General features: G+C 39.9%; 1 protein-coding gene across 4 annotated transcripts in view; it reads right to left on the reverse strand.

Annotated features, from left to right (window-relative positions):
- The window catches only part of LOC140482933 (echinoderm microtubule-associated protein-like 4), a 290,517-nt gene that overhangs the window by 63,205 nt on the left and 210,077 nt on the right, over positions 1–17,235 (reverse strand). For all 4 annotated transcript variants that reach the window (XM_072580689.1, XM_072580688.1, XM_072580690.1 and 1 more), the window contains 3 exons: positions 15,281–15,404; positions 11,570–11,719; positions 3,481–3,550 (listed from right to left, as the gene is read on the reverse strand). In XM_072580689.1, the coding sequence (XP_072436790.1) occupies positions 3,481–3,550; positions 11,570–11,719; positions 15,281–15,404 (344 nt within the window). The remainder of the gene's footprint in view (positions 1–3,480; positions 3,551–11,569; positions 11,720–15,280; positions 15,405–17,235) is intronic.

Genomic DNA, 17,235 nt, shown 5'->3' on the forward strand with positions numbered 1-17,235 from the left:
CCTGTACTGTGCTTTGTTCTTTAAGGTGCATAATTAAAATGACTGCATGAGATACAAATGATTCCTTGAAAATGTAGAACACTATGAAAAATAATAATATTTTGCTCTCTGAATAATTTATTTAGCTAAATCACAGACCAAGATAATTTCAGTTTAATCCCTTACTTGTATTGAGTCAATTGGCAGCTTAGAAGCATTGTGACAAACTTCAAAAATTCTTTGAGTTAGGTAACTCAAATTCCCAATTGCTCTCGTGCAATCCTACATGAAGTCACAGTCTAAAGAAGTTTGCAGATGACACCAAAATTGGAGACTTAGTGGACAGCAAAGGTTACCTCAGAGTACAACAGGACCTTGATCAGATGGGCCAATGAGTGATAGGTGGAGTTTAATTTAAATAAATATGAGGTGCTACATTTTGGAAAGGCAAATCTTAGCAGGACATATACACTTAATGGTAAGGTCCGAGGGAGTGTTGCTGAATAAAGAGACCTTGGAGTGCAGGTTCATTGCTTCTTGAAAGCTAAGTCCCAGGTAGATAGGATAATGAAGGCGGCATTTGGTCAGTGCATTGAGTATAGGGGTTGGGATATCATGTTGTGGCTAGACAGGACATTGGATAGGCGATTTTTGGAATATTGTGTGCAACTCTGGTCTCCCTGCTATAGAAAGGATGTTGTGAAACTTGAAAGGGTTCAGAAAAGATTGACAAGGATGTTGCCTGGGTTTGAGCTATAGAGAGAGGCTGAACAAGTTGGGGCTATCTTCCCTGGTACATTGGAGGCTGAGGGGTAGCCTTATGGGAGGTTTATAAATCATGAGGAGCATGGGTCGAATGAATAGCCAAGATCTTTTCCGCAAAGTGGGCGAGTCCAAAACTAGAAGTCATAGGTTTAAAGGTGAGAGACGAAATATTTAAAAGTGATCCAAGGGATAATTTTTCACGCAGAGGGTAGTACATGCATGGCACGAGCTGCCAGATGAAGTTGTGCAGGCTGGTAAAATTGCAACATTTAAAAGGCATCTAGATGGGTAAATGAATAGGAAGAGTTTGAGAGAGACATGGGCTAAATGCTGGCAAATGGAACTAGATTAACTTAGAATATCTGGTTGGCACAGACAGGTCGTACCGAAAGGTCTGTTTACATGCTGTATATGTTTATGACAATTATATGGGGTAAGCCATTTAAGACTGAAGGGAGGAGAAATTTCTTCACCCAGAGAGCAATGAGCCTATGGAATTCTCTACTACAAAGCGGTTGAAGCAAAGACGTTGAACGTTTTCAAGAACAAGATAGATGTGGTTCTTAAAGCTTAAGGGATCAAAGGGTAGGAGGAGAAAGTGAGAACAGACTGAGTTGGATGATCAGCCAAGATCATATTGAATGGTGGAACATGCTTGAAGGGTTGAATGGCTTACTCCTGCTTCTATTTTCTAGGTTTCCAAGAAGTTCATAAGATTATAGTCAAGTTTGGCATTTGTATACCCATTGCAAGGGATCAATATGTTGGGACTCTCAACTAAGTTTCATCCAAGAACAACAGATGTACAGGAGAGGATGTTGTGAGGAATAGTAGTAAAATGGATAGGAATGAAGGCTGAAACAAATTAGCACAAAATGCAACTTAAGAGACTGATATGCATGATTAAATGGGAAATATTAGAAACGTTACTGAGTTACTTAGTTGACTGATTGAGATGCACCCAAAGACCACACCTGCATGTCAGATCAGTACCTGAACATTGTCATAAATAAGTCCAAACTAATTTACACATAAGAGTCTGTAAGAGATTGCAGAGTTGAAGTCAGACAACATGGAGGGAATTGATAGAGCAAGGATGAGGTTAAGGAGGACACGGATAATGGGCAAGTCAGACAGCATATGGGCAACAATGCTTAACCTAAGATGGAGTTTGTAACAAATGAATGATTTGAGGTCAGAAAGAAAGAGATCAGAGCCAATTATCAAAAGTATGGGTAAAGATCTAATTGGAGATGGGGATTGATGTAAGATCAGAAATCAGCAATTCGGAGCAGGTAGAATGCTTACAACAGACCAAAAGACAACACAGGAGTGATAGGGACAAATAAATAATAGGTACAGAAAACAGTCTATACTGCTCAGCTAGTTATGAGGAAGGAAATTAAATAATTAGAGTGGGCACCCCCTACGGCTTACTCCAATCCTTTCTCTTCCCTACAAGATATTAGTATATAGAAACTGAATAAAAGGGAAAGAGAAGTTGTCTTCTGCAGCAAGGTTTTCAGAGATTTCCTGACCAAAAGAAATAATCTGTATTACTTTCACTGCAATTGACCCCTCTCACAATTGTTTAAAACATTCATGGACAAAGCTTTTGTGAATGGTACTGGCTCACTGGATACTTTCCGTAGCTTCCACCTTTCTGAAATAAATTTAATTCAGTCTAAGAGACCCTTACAGTTAGAGTTTAATTTCACTTTACTGTTGGACTGCACTGGCTTTCATTTCTGTATCCAGAGTATAGTTCAACCAACCACACATGCAAAATTAAAATGTAACAGCTTAATTTTCCAGCAGAGCATCATATTTCGTGCCAGATAATAGAGAATAAACTTTAAGATGAGACATATTATGAAAATTATAGAATCGTAGAGAACAGAAAAGACCCTTCAGTTCATTGACTCCGTACCACCAAAAGAGAACTGTTCTAGAACACTAGTCTCACTTTCCCACTCTAGATCTATAGCCTTGAATGTATGAGCACTTTAAGTGCTCATTCAAGTACTTTTTAAAGCTAAAGTTTCCAGCCTCAACAATCCTCCCTAGCAGGGTATTCCATACTTCCACCATCCTCTTCTAACTGAGAATGACTTTTCCTCAAATCCCCTCTCAATCTCTTGCCTCATACTTGAAAACTATGCTCCCTAGTTACTGACCTTCAGCTAGAGAAAAAAGCTGCTTTCTATGCTCCTTATAATCTTATCCACCCCGTCAGGTCTTCCCTCAACCTTCCATACTCCAAAGAAAACCATCCAAGCTTATCCCCTGTTTCTTCGTAACTGAAATACTCCATCCGAGGCAACATTCTGTTGAATCTCCTTTGAAGCCCCGTCCAGCGCAATCAGATCCTCCCTTTAGTTTGATATCCTGAACTACATACTGTACTACAAAAACAGAGTTCTGTTCAGCTCCAACACGATCTCCCTGATTTTATAATCTATGCTACAACTGATAAAGGCATATGCCTCCTTAACTATCCTTTTCTATTCTCTCATGGAACATGAGCATTGCTGGTTGGTAAGCATTTAATGCTCATCCCTAGCTGCCCTTGAACAAATGGTGGTTAGCTCGCTTCTCGAACTGCTGCAGTCCAAGGGACGTAGGTTGACTCGCAATGCCCTTAGGGAGGAAATCCCAAGATTTTGACCCAGCAATACTGAAGGAACAGCAATATATTCCTAGCTGAATACTTTTTAAAGCAATAACAGTACTTACTCTTCCGTCTTTATCTACACCAGCTATCTGTCCTGTTGCAATCTTGATTTTGTCTGGATGAACTGCAAGGCTGCAATAAATTAGTCAAAACAGCATTAAATACCTTAACACATTCTGCAAAAATAGTTTTCATTTAGTATGCAATCATTTGTTGTGGGATAGTTTTTGTTCAGTGAACACAACTGTCAATCTCGGCTCTAGCTGAAATATGAGTGTCCAAGAATTACACTTCTAAATGCATCAAAGTCAATAGAATAAAATCCTGAAGGAAAGTTCTTTTTCATTTGACATCAAATTTAATCCACAGCTTTCTGATCCCTTGGGGAACACTAATTTTCTTGCAAATCAATATCATAGTGATTCAACAGTTAGCAATTCTAGCTGGAGTTTTCTGCCACTTACAACTGTTTTTCTACTTTTTAAATTCCTTTGAGGCAAATTTCCAGTAACAGAACTCTAATTTAAGATTAGAAAAGTTCAGCCAATCCCTGTTACTTCATCATCATTTGGTCGTATCTTTGAAATAGCAGCTTAAGCTTTCACTCTCTTCATCACAGACAACTATCATTTCAGTTCGTTCTACTTAGAGGTTCCACGCCAGAGACTTGCTGAGGCCACATACAAAAAATACTAGGTGGGACAGTGACTCAGCAGTTAGTACTGCTGCCTCACAGCATCAGGATCCCACATTCAATTCCAGCCTCGGGCAACTGTCCATGTGGAGTTTGCATGTTCTCCCCCTTGTCTGTGTGGGTTTTCTTCCACAGTCCGAACATGCTCAGGTTAGGTGGAGTGGCAAGATTAAATTGCCCCACAATGTCCAGGGATATGCAGACTAGGAAAATGAGCCATGGTAAAGCAGACTTCTGGAGATAGGATTGGGAGTTGGGTCTGGGGCGAATGCTGTTTGGAGGATTGGTGCAGATCCAATGGGCTGAATGACCTCTTCCTACACTAGGGATTCTATGCTGAACAGATCTTTACTATTTTACTGTTTTGAATACTTTTCAACTTAGTTGATTTGTAAAGCATGTACGTTGTTGTGTATCTATAATCCACAAGCCTGATATTACCCTACATGTTTCCAACACATTGTCGCTGGTTACACATTCAACAGTACTAAATAGGGTCAGGATGGGAAAACTTGCACAGCCATAAGTATGATGCCGAGATGTGTGTTACTCGTGCTGCAACACAATTTTAGTTCCAAGTATCACAAAGTTTGTGCAATGTCACATTGTAATCCTGACACAGTAATTTAGTGAGAATTGGACTATGACAAGCTTATTAAATTTTTGTTGGGATTTCTTGTACACCAGGATGAGCAGCAGTATTCCACACCGCCCTGTGGCCCAACATTTCAACTTCCCCTCCCACTCAGCCGAGGACATGCAGATCCTGGGCCTCCTTCACCGCTGCTCCCTCACCACCTCGGAACACCTCAACCTCAGGGCATCAATGTGGACTTCAACAGTTTCCTCATTTCTCCTTCCCCTACCTCACCCCAGTTCCAAACGTCCAGCTCAGCACTGTCCCCATGACTTGTCCTACCTGCCTATCTTCCTTTCCACCTATTCACTCCACCCTCCTCTCTGACCTATCACCTTCATCCCACCCCCATTCACCCATTGTACTTTTTGCTGCTAACTTCCCCCACCCTCCTCTCTGACCTATCATCTCCATCCCCACCCCCACTCACCTATCATACTCTATGCTACTTTCTCCCCACCCCCACCCTCCTTTCATTTATCTCTCCACCCCGCAGGCACTCTGCCTCTATTCCTGAAGAAGGGCTTTTGCCCGAAACGTCGATTTTCCTGCTCCTCAGATGCTGCCTGAACTGCTGTGCTTTCCAGCACCACTCTGATCTAGATTCTGGTTTCCAGCATCTGCAGTCATTGTTTTTACCAAGCAGCAGTATTCAGCTGATCCCAGCAAAAATTAATTTGACTACTTTTGCATGGCAGAACAGACTCAAAAGATTAAGTAGCTTACTTCTGTTCTTCCCACATACCAGAGCTGACAGCTCCTTGAAGTTTCCTTTTGAGACATCTGGCATTTGATTACCAACCAATGAGCCACTAGAAACATTTCCTCCTTATTAGCTATCAAAGCAGTGTATGATTTTCAACATCAATATTCTCTGAACCTCCTACACAAAAAGGAAAACAACCTCAGCTTTTCCAGAAACAAAAACAGAATCTGCTGAAAAATCTCAGCAGGTTTGGCAGCATCTGTGGAGAAAAATCAATTACAATTTCAGGTCCAGTGACATCCCTTCACAACTGAACGGGCTTTTTCAGGTCTCTCACAATCCAAGTCCCTCATTCCTAGCCTGTTTTCATGAAAACTCTTTCATCATTCCTCCAAGGCAATGAACATATTAGAAAAATGAAATCTCAAATGTAACACAATACTCCAGCAGAGGTCTGAGTGGGCAGGTTTAAACTCTACCGTCACTGATTCGTGACCTCTTTTGATGCAAGAATCTTGTGAAATAATTTCAGGTCCATATACATCTGGTATTGAGGGTCAGCCGAAACCTGTGCAAGTTGTGCTGATTTCTAATTGGAAAATATAAAAAGTTGGCTGGCTGGATTTAAACAAGACCTCAAAAATATGCCTTTTAGGTTTGAACTCCTCCATCCTAGTGAAAAGACATCTGCTATTCACCTTATCTCTGCCCTCATGATTTTATAAAATCTGTATCATGTCAGCCCTCAATTTCATACATTCCAGTGAAAAAAGTCCCAGCCTCTCCTTATAACTCAAATCTTCCAGTCCCAGCAACATCCTTGTAAATCGTTCTGAAACCCTCTCCAATTTAATGCTATCCTTCCTATAGCAAGGTGACCAGAACTGTATACAATACTCCAAAAATGGCCTCACCAACATCCTGTACAACAACAACGTGACATCCCAACTCTGATACTCAATGGTCTGAATATTGAAGGAAAGTGTGCTAAAATGCCTTCCTAATCACCCAGTCTGTGACACAACTTTCAAAGAACAATATACCTGAACCCTCAGGCTGTCTGACAACACTTCCAAGGTCCTCCGTTAACTGTAGGAGTCTGACCCCTGTTTATCTTACCAAAATGCAACATCTTGCATTTATCTAAATTAAACTCCGCCTGACACTCCTCAGCCTGTTGGCCCAATTGATCCAAGATTGCTTTGTAATCTTGGATAATCTTCACTGTTGACTACACCTTCAATTTTGGTGTCATCTGCAAACTTACTAATTATAGTTCCTAAATTCTCATCAAAATCATTGAAATAAATGACAAAGTGGACCCAGTATGGATCTTTGTGGAAAATCGGTGGTCATAGGCTTCCAGTCCAAAAACAATTCTCCACCACCACCCTCTGTCTCCTACCATCAAGCCAATTTTGTATCTAATGGGCTAACCTGTCTACCACTTGGAACCTCATTAAAGGCTTTACTTAAGTCAATGTTAACAACGTCGACCACTCTGCCTTCATCTATCTTTCTGGTCACATCCTCAAAAAACTCAATAATCAAGTTTGAGAGATAAATTTCTCACACACAAAGCCACGCTGACTGTTCCTAATCAGCCTTTGCCTCTCCAAATACACACAAATCCTATCTTTCAGAATCCCCTATCCAACAACTTATCTATCATCGATGGCAGAGTCACAGAGTTCCCAGGCTTCTCCTTACAGCCTTTTTTAAAAAAAGGGCACATTAACCACACTCCAGGCCTCTGGCACCTCATGTGTGGCTGTAGATTTCTGCTCGGGGCCCTGCAATTTCTTCCCTAGCTTCCTGCAATGTCCTGGGATACATTCGATCAGGTCTTGGAGATTTATCCAACCTTATGTTTTTTAAAGACCGCCAGAACTTCCACTTCTGTAATATGGAAGGTTTTCAAGACATTTGTTTTCAACATTTATTTCCTCCAAGTTCCCTAGCCTCCATGTCTTTCACCACAGTTAATACTGACACAAAATATCTGTTTAGTATCTTTCCCATCTCCTGTGGTTCAACTCTCATTGATTTTTAAGAGGTCCTGTTCTCTCCCAAGTTGCTCTTCTTGTATTTGCAGAATCTCTTGGATTATACTCTCATATCCCTCTTTTTGCCCTCCTGATTTCCCTCTCAAGAATGTCCATACTCCCCTTACACTCTTCTGGGAATTAACCTGATCCCAGCTGTCTGTACCTGACATAGGCCTCCTTCTTATCATCGACCAGAGCCTCAATGTCTATATTCGCCAATTGTTCCATGATCCTATAAGCCTTTGCCTTCACGCTAATAGGAACATATGTTATCTCACTTTTGAAAGTCTCCCACTTGACAGTCATTACTGCAAACAGTCTACGCCAGTCATTGTTTGAAAGTTCCTGTCTCATACCATTGACATTGGCCTTACTCCAATTTAGAACTTTAACTTTTATGCAAGTCTATCCTTATCCATAACTATTTTAAAACTAATAGAATTATGATCACTGCTCCCAAAATGCTCCTCCACAAACACTTCAGTCACTTGCCCTACCTTATTTCCCAAGAGATGTCCAAGTTTTGCTCCTTCTCTAATAGGTACTTCTACATATTTACCAAGGCAATTTTCTTGAACACAAATTCCTTCCCATCTAAGCTCTTAACAAATATATTGATCATTGTGGGGGAGAATGGAAAAAAAAGCATATCACAGCAAAGTCCCAAGTTGATTGGTCAGTGAGTATCTACCTTAAGGATGTGCGCATAAAGCTAGGTTAGTTCACTACTTTAAAAAAAATGCATATAAATGTCTAGATTATTAAGAACCCCAGAAATTTTACTTATTTTAAATAACTATATTAAATGCACATGAGAAAAAATGGATTGGTGAATAAGGTTGAGTGATCTGAGTTCCTAACAACTAATTTATAGAGAATAGTCTGAAGGCAGGCTAAGATTGTTAGGGGAGCTCAACTGTGTGAAACATCCCTCCTGGGAGGCATGGGGAATCATTAATGGTTCATGTGACCTACATGAACATGTGCATAAAATGACTCATCTGTGAGAAGGCGTCCATTATCCCTTCTTATATTGACTAATGCATTTTCTGCACAAGAATACAAAAACTAGGAGCAGGAACAGGCGATACAGGCCCTTGAGCCTTCTCCACCATTTAAAAGGGTTAGATTAGATTAGATTAGATTATTTACAGTGTGGAAACAGGCCCTTCAGCCCAACAAGTCCACACCCGGTTATGGCTGATCCCATCACGGCCTCAACTCCACTTTCTAGCCTGCTCTTCATTACCGTTCAACCCATCGATAATTAAAGATTTGTCTCCTTCTTAAATTTACTCCATGTCCTGGCATCCACCATATTGTCATGTAATGAATTCCATAGATCCATGACACTGAGAAAATTAATTTCTCTTCATCTGTTTTAATATGATCAGTTGAAGAAACCAGAACTCCAGCAATTTTCAGGACAGGGATTGTAAAGAGTCAAGTGATCAGGGTCCACTTTGATATCAATGACTTAAATTAAGGGATAAAGTCCTGAAAGTGGAGTTTAGGGAGCTAGGAACAAGACTGAAAACCAAAAATTCTAAGACAGTAATCTCATTGCTTGCAGTCCCACATGCAAGTATAGAAATAATATGGTTGCACAAATTAACATGTGGGTAGATCAATGACACAGGAGGGAGGGCTTTAGATTTCTGGTCAGATGAATCTTTGTGAGGATGGTTACACCTTAGCAAGACTGAGACTGTCATGGGTATTTTCTTGTGGGTTAAAGATAGTTTGTCAATGGGTTGGAGCCAGAGAGGTAATACACAAATTGGTGACAGAAACTTAAGTAAATAGGTATGATGTAGTTGCCATGAAGTAGTTGCCATGGCTGAAGTGTGACCAAGGTTAGAATTTGAATACTCAAGGGCATTTGATATTTAGGAAGGGCAGGCAAAAAATAAAAAAAGAACTAAAACTAAAACTATTATAAAAACATGCGATAACTGGATATTTCAATTTTGTGGTCAGCAGTGAACATATAGTGTCTGTTAGTTACTATCGTTATAATTGTCTGCAGAGGTTCCTTGGACAATGACAATATGATTTACAGTTATTAGACAGTCAAAACAGTATTTCAGACTCCAAAACTTATAAAATTAAAAATTCAGTGCCAAAGAGGTTGTTCATAAGAAATTATGACTTGTCACAATTAGACATTCACACACATTTGAATGAACAAGCCTGTTCCCTGCCATGTTAAATGAATACATTAAGTACCAGAATGTCATGTCTGAATACAGTCTTTCAAGGTAACAGTGTAATAAATAACATGGAGGAACAGATTAAGTCAGACAGCAACATCCTGATGTTTGTATTTAACAGTATATATAGGTTGTTCTGCTGTAACGCATGTTTTGTCAGCGTGAATTGGCTATAACGTGATTGATGAATTGTGGACATTGTTTGAACAACACAAGCTTTCTACTGAATGGGTATAAAGAGGAACCTCTATTGTCTGAACATGATGGGCAGTATTTCATTCGGATAATTGATCACTCGGTTAACTGATTCAATGCCTGTCCTCTGGGACTTGGAGTTTTCTGAAATTGGCTTTTTCCTCGCTCTGCCTGACTTACTTCCTCTCTCCATCTCAGGGTTTGTTTCTGAGCAGACACACGCTTATAAGGGACCAGCAGCATTGCTGTAGCCTCTCCCCGCCACTGCTTCCCGTCAATGGGATTGACAGAGTGAGCACTTGCTATGTCCGCTCCCCATTTAGGAGACTAGGCAACACCCCCCCACCCCTGCAATGGAGAGGGCAGCCGAATTGGACACCAACAGCAAGACTGCTGCTGCCTTTTTCTTTTGTGGGGGGGGGGGCGGAATCTCAAAATAACACACACACACACAGCCGTACACCTAACATTTGGACAAGTCCCCCTTCTGCCCTGTACGGGACAACGTTGGAGAGGTTATCTGGGGAATTGGGGTGTAGGGCACACACCTGTGTAGAACTCCAGGGAAAAAGTGTCGGGGGAGAGACAGGGTCGTCAGTCATTTGGATTCAGTGCCTGGGTTTCAGGACGGTCCACGACTATTCTCGGCAGCATTCCCGTAAGCCAAATTCACTTTTAATCATTGTAAGCAAAAGACGTGATCAGTCTTGGTAACACCTTTTTAATGGAATGTTTCGATCGGGACCTTGAGATCTTCTTTGGATAATCAAGGTTCCACTGTAATGATTTTGTATTAGCGATCTTCTACCGTGCAATTTTCTATAGCGCGAATTTGCGGGGAAACACAACTGTCGCGTTATAGCTCAATAACCTGTATACTGATGGCAGTTGTTCTCCTATTGACATTTTAATACAGCAATTGCTGATGTCTACACCATTATTCTTACTGCAAAACCTGTGTCATGCTCATTCTTTCTGCCTTAACAGAAATGATACTCTTATACACAGATTACTTTTGTAAACACAGCAACTTCTGGTTACAATTATAGGTAGTTCTCCCATAACGCCGCAGTTATGCCACAGTTCCAGCAAAACTTTGCTTAATAGAAATAATGTTCTATGGGAAAAGTGAGGTATAGACCGGCAAAAAATATTGCTCAAAAATCACTCAAGTCTAATGCAAAGTATAGCACAGCCTGAATGAAGGTTGAAATCATATTAACAAAACAAAAGTAAATTTAACACGGTAAATTTTTTAAAAAATCCAAGAAAGTTGCTCTCTTATAGTACCTTTCACAGGTACTATAAACTGCTCTGCCGGCAACTGATATTGTGCATGCCCAGAACATCACAGAGACATCGGCACATATGCAGAATGGCACAAAGACTGGCACCAACGTAATGCACGCGCAGACACTAGTGCCGAACCATAAGAACACCGGTGCATGCACAAAACGGCGCAAAGATTTTGGCTCACATGTCGGTGCATGCACAGAATGAAGCACATAAACCAATCTCCACAGGAATCGCGCTATTGCCAACGGAGATAAGCATTCGCCAAAATAACGTTCCCTAATTCTTCAGTGATGTTATAGCCAATCGTGTTGCCAAAATGCACGTTATCCCAGAACTACCTGCATAAGGGAAAGTAAGCTTACCATTTAACACAATCTGTGTGCCCTAGATAATGCCTTTGAGTCCTCTCCTCAACATTGTACAGCACCACAACAGATGCTATAAAATAGATAATTTCTCCAGTTGGGAGGAGGTAGATATTGGAACGACAGTCCCTTCCTCGATAGCCATATCTATTTTCGGTTAGTTAAGGCTGTATTCAAAAGAAATATATTTAATGCACCATGAACTTTGTGCTTAATGACCGAACAAGTCTAACTAGTAAGCAATGGAGTTGTACAGCCTAGAAGAGGCCACTCTGATACAAACATAAAACAATACAAGTAGCTGCTTCCTTGTGAGAAACAGAGCTCACAATATAATAAATTTCAGTCAGAGTCAAATTCTGAAGCAGCGAATTTTATTGAAACATTCTTGCAAGAAGGGATGACTAGCAAGTAGCCACGCCGATCCAGAAATCACTCCACAATTTATACAGTTTAATTCTCGGTAGTGGCCTGTTTATCTTATTGGCCTTCAAACCTATCAATATTCCTTATTGTGTTCTGTCCCTGCCCAGGTGCGCTCTGCCCTTGTTTACTTCTACCCCTACTCCAAGCCAGGTGATCCTCCCCCCTATCAGTGACTTGGTTCGCCTCAGTGCTGACATGAGGGAAATTTGCTGAGCTTGGAAGATCTTGATATTCTTCTTCAACTTATCTATTTGTCTGTAACATCTTCCATTGTTTGCAGGCACGTTCCATTCTTGTATGCACATTTTAGCTAACTCAGCTCTTTGCTGAAACAATTATACACTGGTGTAGGTTAGTTCATTCACCTTGCATAAGCAATTATGCTTGCAGAAGTAATACTACTTTACCTATATCCCACATTCCTGAAACTAAATAGCTTGAAAGTACCTACAGTGAAGACAAATACTGAAATTATCTTCATTGGCATTAGAGGGTTCACCTCATTTTGTTTAGGAAGAAAAAGAGCTGCAAGAATTAAGTCTGAACTAAAAGAAAAGAATTACATTCTAAACAAGTAATTCTCTGCATGATAACTACTAGTATTTATAAATCCATACAACTGCTTGTTTCATAAGAAAAACTGGTTTTTACCTCACTAAGGTTAGAGGTCCCCGGTATCAACCGTTAAATCAGTTCAATATTGGAACTAATCATTGTCAGAACTAAGGAAACTGCTTAAAGGGCAGAACTGGAGCCTGCTAGGACTCCTACTTGCTACTACAAACAAACTTTTGCTAAGGAATGAAGGTTGATTGATAACTTCTGCAAGGTAGTTAGAGGTGCATTCATTTAGCATGTGTCCTTGAAAAAAATTCTCTCAGTTTACGAACTGTCTAATGAACATGAAGTTTGCAAGATCGCTGTGTGCTGGGAAAAGTTCTTGTGGTGTAAAATGGAATAGCGAAGTGGGTCTTGTGATTCATTCTGAATCTTGCTTGATAACAAGTCTGGGTCGATTGATTACTATGGAGGATGAGATTCAAAATGGATGTACTGGAAAGATAATGCAAGATGTTTGAAGTGGATAACCTCAATAGAAGGAGACAGAGAGGCCATTTGTCTTTAATGTTCACCATGCAAAATGCTTGTGCGCAGATGGAGAGTGCAGGATAGTGAAGCTATTGCAGAGTTCATAGATTCACCTAGTTTTGGAGAGAGGAAGGGATGTCTGGGATGACCCTCAGTGAAAACTAATTCAGGGATTAGAAATTATCAGCTGGCAAAAGAGAAAGGAAGTAAGGCATCAGGAACTCAGGTTATGTTTGGACTTTTTTAAAAAAAGTCCAATTAAGGGTCAGAAGAGAGTATAACCATGGAGATGAATTGTCGGTTATTTAAAAGTTGAACGGAGCATCTTTTCTGTTGTTTAGAGCATAAATTACTTATTAAAATGAGAGATGGTAGTTTTAGTTTATTACAGAAGTCTTAGTGAATTCTTGTGAAATCTTTTCAGTCAATGGAAATTCAAGTATCTTTTTAAAAGCTTTGGCCACTACAAGAATTTTACTAACTGCTGAAGTGTGGTTTTTAAAACCTTATTTTCCTCAAAGAATTTTATTTTAACAAATAGCATTGTTACTTAATATGAGTAGTTATATTCTACAAGACTGGCAATGGGTTTTTTTTTGAGTTAAGAAAGATGTTTCTGAACAAGTGTCAAACACCCTTATGACTCTACAGGATTATCAAAGATTATCTACAAATCCTTTCACTGACTTCCTTCATATCTCTCCTGTACCATTTATTCCTCTAACCTCATCACCTTTAATCTACCAATTCTAGTTCAAAGGACAAACTTGTCATTTGCCTCAGTCCTTGTCCCTACCAATCTGACATTAAGCCTTTTCAGTTGTCCCTTTTTAACACAAAAAAACTCATTCATTTGATATGGGCATTGCTGGCTAGCGTTTATTGCTTGAAGTTGCCCTTGAAGGTGGTAGCAAGCTGCCTTCTTGAACTGCTGCAGTCGTGTGCTATACATAGACCTGCAATGCTCTAAAGGAAGGAATTCTAGCATCTCGACCCAGGACACTGAAGGAACCATGATATATTTCCAAGTCAGGATGGTGAGTGACTTGGATTGGGAACTTTCAGGTTGTGGGGTTCCCATGTATCTGTTGCTGTTGTCCTTCTAGACGGAAGTGGTTGTGGGTTTGCAAGGCAGTGTCTAAAGATCTTTGATGAATTTCAGCAGCACATTATGTAGATAGTACACACTGTTGCTACTGAGTATCAATGCTGGAGGGAACGAATGCTTATTGATGTGGTGCCAATCTAAGCAGTCTACTTTTTCCTGGATGATGTCGAGCTTTTTTTTGATTGTTGGAGCTGTACCTATTTGGCTACTGGGGAGTATTCCTTCACATGCCTGACTTGTGCCTTTTAGACAGTAGACAGGCTTTGGGGAGTCAGGAGGGGAATTACTTGTTGCAATATTTCTAACTTCTGATATGCTCTTGTAGCCACTATATTCATATAGTGGGACCAGTTCCTGGTTAACTGTGATCCCTAGGATGGTGATAGTGGGGATTTCAATTATGGTAACACCATTGAGTGTCAAGGGTCGGAGGTTAAATGGTCTCTTTTCGGAGGTGATCATTGCCTGGCGTTTGTGTGGTGCAAATGTTACGTGCCATTTGTAAGTCCAAGCCTGGATATTGTTCAGGCCTTGTTGCATTTGAACACCTGCTTCAGTATGCAGAGAGTTGTGAGTGGCACTGAACATTGTGCAATCATTAGCAAACACCCCCACTTCTAAACTTATTATGAAAGGTCATTGATGAGGCAGTTGAAGATGGTAAGGACTCTTTTATGAAAGTTTTCAATGCACTTTAGCTAACTGCAATAACATAGAGGGCAGAATTTGATTTTAATATATTGAATGCTCTTGTGCCACAATGGTTATGGAAAACTAAGCAAGTGGAAGCGGAGATAAAGATGGAGTGAAAATGCTTGAAAAATGGAGATGGGCAGTCTATGAGTCATGCAGAGACAATAGTAAACAAAAGAACAGGACAGTCCTGAACAGGTCATTTCACTCCTGAGCAAATTAAGGTACCCCCACCAAGATGTATCAATGTGAGATTCCACTTTACACCAAAACATATATCTAAATTTCTGACTGGTATACAAATATATACAATGCAAAGTGATTAAGGGCCCATTAATTGTCTTCTATATTCGTGTGATTGCAAACATATTTCCAAAAAAAGTCAAGGATACACCCACTCCAACTTTAGCTTCTCAGAAGGCAGTTCTGACTTCATTTCATCATAATTTGATACATCCGAAGGAATGTACATTGTGATAGGACGTCCACGCATGAACATCTTGATCATATCTCCCTCTGTTCAAAATAAAAAATATCTTGTTAGCTTTAAAATGATTTAATTGTTTTATAATAGGATAGGATAGTATTTTGTGCTACAAGCAATGCAAATTACTTGACTATTTGTAAAGATAAAAATCACACAACATCAGGTTATAGTCCAACAGGTCTAACTAGAAGCACTAGCTTTCAGAGCGCTGCTCCTTCATCAGGTGGTTGTGAAGTACACAATTGTAAGACACAGAATTTATAGCAAAAGTTTACAGTGTGATGTAACTGAAATTATACATTGAAAAATGCCTCGATTGTTTGCTGAGTGTCTCATCTGTCAGAATGACCACGATACCTTGCTCAAAAACTGCATGAATTCATGTAAGACTCTGTTAACTCACTTTTTAGATTAGAATCAGTCTAAACATTATGGCACAGATAGGGAGCACGGGGGGCTAACACCATCAACATCGGAGGGTCGGGGTGGACTTGTTGGGCCGAAGGGCCTGTTTCCACACTAAGTAATCTAATCTAATCTCAACATTTTATCTGGCTGACACCAATTGTTACAGTTAACCTTGAGAATGTAACCTTTTAAAAAAGTTTGTGATTTAAATATGAAAGAAGTAAAACGATCATGGTCATTCTAACAGATGAGAGACTTAACAAACAGTCAACGTACTTTTCAATGTGTAATTTCAGTTACATCACACTGTAAACTTTTGCTATAAATTCCGTGTCTTACAACTGTGTACTCCACAACCACTTGATGAAGGAGCGGCGCTCCGAAAGCTAGTACTTCCAATTAAACCTGTTGGACTATAATCTGGTGTTGTGTGATTTTTAACTTTGTACACCCCAGTCCAACAGCAGCATCTCCAAATCATAAAGATAAAGAAGCAGTTAGGCACTTAAATGTGTCACAATGCAAATAGCTAAATCTTGGATCATGACATTTGAAACCATTTAACAATGTTACACTACATACAAACCACCTAAGTTGGCCATTTGTTGTGATCAAAATCTGTTTTTTTTTAAAAATGGAGCAAATTACTTTGAGCTATCAACACTTAACTGAGAAATATCAACCTTCTACATAGAATAACCTTCTACAGATTGATTTCTGGCTTTGCCACAGAATGTGATCTGGTTTCTTTAATTTTCAAAAGAGGAAAGGATAATGTTGTAAGCCTCTCGGTAACTTCAGGAGTACTATTCTTACATTTAAATGGCAAAATGATGTGTAATATCACCATTGATTTAATGAACGTAAAGGGCTATGAAAACATCAGAGCCAGAAATTTCTGACTTACTGGTCTGAAATGGACAAGTTGAGTAAAACAGCATAAAAGCCCAAATTAGATATGCACCACATACAGATCAGTTGAAAGCAGGGATAGGTCAAGGAGGAAAATCTAAATCTTTGAGCCCAGATGGCTGGAAGAATGGCTGTCAAAGCCAGGGTGGGGTGGGGTGGGGCAGAGATATGTAAGAGATCACAACTGGAGAAAGGCAGAGCTCTTAAATGGTTGTCATGTTGGAGTTGTTGCAAAGATGGGAAGGGATAAGATCTGAACATGAGGATGAGAATTTACACAAAATAAAATCGATGTGCTGGTGCAATGCAAGCAATGCGAGCAAAACAGAGAGCTGATGGGTGAGAGTAGAACGGAGTCCAAGTTTCAATACAAAGATGGGCAATCGTACTAGGATGGAAATAGGCAGCCTTTAAAATGAAGAGGAAATTTATCTCATGGCTAAACAGGATGTTGAGGCTGCCAAAAGCTTTGTTCAGGCTGAGCCAATGATTAGGAAACAGATTTATGATAGGTGTCCAAAGAAAATAGCTTTAATCTTC

This window comes from Chiloscyllium punctatum, chromosome 11 (assembly GCF_047496795.1).
Source record: "Chiloscyllium punctatum isolate Juve2018m chromosome 11, sChiPun1.3, whole genome shotgun sequence".
Classification (NCBI taxonomy): domain Eukaryota; kingdom Metazoa; phylum Chordata; class Chondrichthyes; order Orectolobiformes; family Hemiscylliidae; genus Chiloscyllium; species Chiloscyllium punctatum.